The 3,733-nt window shown below is 34.6% G+C and overlaps 1 protein-coding gene across 1 annotated transcript; it reads right to left on the reverse strand.

The window, feature by feature from the left end:
* Window positions 1-1,662: 1,662 nt before the first annotated feature.
* On the reverse strand, window positions 1,663-3,242 carry LOC141401991 (CUE domain-containing protein 1). The gene is made up of 2 exons (XM_073982589.1): window positions 2,710-3,242; window positions 1,663-2,640 (listed from the first exon to the last, which is right to left on the reverse strand). Exons 1-2 carry the CDS (start codon window positions 2,869-2,871, stop codon window positions 1,759-1,761), a joined length of 1,044 nt encoding a protein of 347 aa, XP_073838690.1. The 5' UTR covers window positions 2,872-3,242; the 3' UTR covers window positions 1,663-1,758.
* Between the last annotated feature and the right edge of the window lie 491 nt (window positions 3,243-3,733).

A 3,733-nucleotide genomic window follows, 5' to 3' on the forward strand; every position in this document is an offset into this window, starting at 1 on the left:
ACCCACAGGTACAAGCTGAGTTTGTGCAAAATTTCAGTGACGTATCTCAATTCGTTTGCAAGTTATGAATTTCGCGCCGCTAGTTCAGTGCTTTCGACCACCGTGCGTAGGTCCGATTGTCGTGGGGATTTTGTATTTGGGGAACTTTAAATGTCCATATCTCGGGAAGTATGCAGGTATGTGATGAAAACCGAATCGACTCGATTAGCAGAATCGAAATGGTATATATTCCTCCCCCCCCCCCAATGAACTTTATTTTTTGTAACCAAGGTAAAAGACTTAGCTGTGTAAAAAATGTCTGATTTTTCGATTAGCTCAATTGTAGATAGACGGGAGGATGTTGAAAGTACATCTCTGGTTCCAGATAAGATATCATAAAATATAACACCGCGATGGAATGGTAAGAGACTACTCAACAGGCTGTTTGGTGTTTGGATGTACTGCAAAATCGAAATCTTCGAGCTTTTGTTAAAAAAATGATTTAAGAAATATGACTTTTTAATAACTTTGTAGCTGGATCGGAGATTAGAAAAGATAACGATTCACCTAATAGACATTTCTATGTATTTTCACCAAGTGAGTTGGTTCAGTATAACCCCTCCAACATGCAGTTTTCAATCCAGTCAAAAAATATATTTTGGACTAATCAGGAAGACAAGATCTATCGAAGGAAAAAAAATTCAGTTTGATCCGAGACTTAAGCGTAAACATAATTAAGCCATGTTATGAAATTGTGTCTAAAAACCCTTCATTTTATATAAAATATACATATTACATAGAATGCATTAACAGTTTGAGTGTTATAAAAAGGTAAATCTCAGCTTCAAGGATTGCTAAATATTTTTTTTAATTTTTCATATATATTTTAAAATAAATCTAATACTTAAACTGTAAGCCATCCATATGATATTACCACTTTTTTTTTAAAAAAACATATCTCACTTCAATTTGGTAATAAGGCATACAAATCATATAAATTTACACTAATAAATTCCATAAATTCCAATATTTATATATTACAAAATATAATTTTATTTACAACAGAAAAAATGAGACAAATATTTAGTAACAAAAAAGAAAAAATATTTACAAAAAATATAATTCTAAAAAATTAAAAACAAAAAATTGAAAATATTGCATTTGTATTGCACGCATTATTTGAAATTATACATTAGATCTTAAAGCTCTAAAGTAAAGGAAACATCAATAACATTAGTTAAAAATGGAGGCATAAAATGTGATGTATGAATTCAATTTAATTAATAATAATAAAAATAAAAGTTAATAACTATATATAAATATATAAAAATATATATTCACAAGTTTCCAAAACAAAGTTTTACATTATGACACAAAAAATGTTTAAAAATGAGATTCCCAAATTAATGTCTTTTTTTTCTTGTTCTCTCAGAGGAATATCTATTTTATTTTTATGATAAAACCCGTTTAATTAAAGTGTGTACTAACTATCTAATATACCTAATATACACACACACGTTATGTAGGTATGTTTTGCTATATTAATTGGGTTCAAGAATTTTATCCAAAAATAAACAGAATTTAAATAAAAACAAACCGCCTGTCTAATGATAACAAATACAATCACGCTGATAAGCAATCTTAAGTTTTATGAAATTTCTACAAATTTGTTCGTTTCTTTCATTTCTTTGTTTCAAGGAGGAATACCACCAAATTAATATTTCATTGTTTGATTCTCTTGTGATGTTCGGTAGCCTGCTAGCCAAACATGTAGAAAACTTACTTCCTTTGTTGATGTTGTTGCTGCTGCTGATGATGATGTTGGGAACTTTGTGTTTGAGAATGTTCAGTGTAAACGTTGTTTCTTGCTTGCTGCTGGTGATGATGGTGATTCTCCTCATCATCACTTGGCTCTTCCTTTAATGGCAACGAATCAATTTGTTTGGCTGTGGTTACTTTTTTGTTACGCTGCCAAGTGAATACTCTGGCCATTTGTAAGAATTTCTTGCGGGACATTTTTCCCATATGCTTTAGACGTTCCTTAAAATCAGCATCGGCATCTGGTTTCCCCTTGCCGGCATGTTCCTTTTCCAAGGCATTCATGAACTCCTGATTGATGCGCAGTTGATTCATAAATTCCTCATTTTGCAGCATCATTGCAAATTGTTCATCAGGTAAATCAAAGTCACGATTTGGATCATAGGGCAGGGCAATTGTATTACCACCGCCGCCGCTGCCAATCGGATTAAGTCGTAAAAATGTTGAAGGCAATGGCAACAACATGGGTGGGTTCCATCGTCGATTTATGCCAGTAGTTGCCTGGCTGCGATTGGTTTGCAGGCGTTTGGGTGTGCTGCCCTGTGAGGATTTTGTTTGCATTTGGGCAGGCGGTCTTACCTTTGGAGAGGCTCCTGTTGTGCTGTGATTTGGTGAGCTAGTGCCAATATTTAATAAAACTCCTGCAGAGGGTAAAGATTTGTCCACACCGGCGCCGCCAACTCCACCACCACCACCACTAATGCCGTCAATATCATCCACATCAATTAATTGCCCAGTGGCTGGTTGTCGGTTACGGCTGGCAGCCTCTGTGTCGCTATCGCTCAAATTTATGAGGCTTCTTTGTGGTGAAACATTTTCCAATTCGTTGCGTAGCTTTTCATTCTAAAGACACAAAAACAAAAGTAAATGTCCAATGTGCCTGTTCTCTATGAATCTTAAATTCCAACTCACCTGATTATCTGTGGACATTTGAAGCAGCTGATCAATGGTTGCATCTACTGCACCTTGATTAGCTCGCAACACCGCCTCTATAACATCTCTGTCCATATCTGGAAACATAATTTTAAAATCTGACATCGCCTGAGCGAATTCCAGCTGCATTGTTGATGCCATTTCAACCAATTTGTAGGTTTCAGTCCTTATGACTGTAACACTTTCCACCAATAGCCTTGTGTTAACCGTTTAGGTGTGCACCTCAATAATAAATATTTTCAATTACCAACAGAAGGATATTTTCCAAAAGTAGTCTCTTGTGTTTTGTTTTAATATCTCGTCTCCGCATATGTTCGGACGCCTCAACATTGAATGACTGAGCAAAACAATACACTTTTGCGTTTTCCGGTGTATATTTTGTTTTTGATTATATATTTACATTATTTATTTTTTATTTTATGGAACATTTATGACACTTTATTTCACTGACTGTGGGTTATGTGGATACTGATACAGCTGGATTAATGCTGCCACACTATCATGAAGTGACTGAATTGACTCGTATATGAACGCTGGATTTAGTGCTGCCACACCTAAAAAACAAAAATAAAATCGCCAGAGCCTCTTCTGTGATAACAGGGCGTGTGTGGGCGAGGTTAACATTTGGAAAGGAGAGGCTATGTATTCGCATCACTTTCCCCATATAACCCCCATCTGAAAATTATTTTTTTAAAAAGTACAAAAAAATTCTCAAACTAAAATTCAACAAATTCTATAAAATACATGAAATTAAAATACAACTCAAAAGTACAAAAGAAAGAGACATTTTTCAAACCTCGGTTAGGCCGTCATTAGACCATCTGCTTTTTCACATGTATGATACCAGCTGTTCTGTATATTAGTATGTATGTTGTATATACATACAGGGTCTGATGGCCGTCATTATCTAGATTTTCTTCTGACTTGAAAATTTTTAGAATTATCGCGGATGAAGCTATATCGACTTGTCTACCCAACCTGCTTTTGATACAAATTTTGTTGT

Source organism: Musca autumnalis, unplaced genomic scaffold, assembly GCF_047663935.1.
Source record: "Musca autumnalis isolate F117 unplaced genomic scaffold, ASM4766393v1 scaffold_4, whole genome shotgun sequence".
Lineage (NCBI taxonomy): Eukaryota > Metazoa > Arthropoda > Insecta > Diptera > Muscidae > Musca > Musca autumnalis.

Excerpts from the sequence above, each read along its gene's own strand:
- LOC141401991 (XM_073982589.1), bottom strand. The coding sequence starts at position 2,871 with ATGGCATCAACAATGCAGCTGGAATTCGCTCAGGCGATGTCAGATTTT. Across the intron at positions 2,641-2,709 it reads AAATGTCCACAGATAATCAG|AATGAAAAGCTACGCAACGA; the intron begins GTGAGTTGGAAT and ends TTGTGTCTTTAG.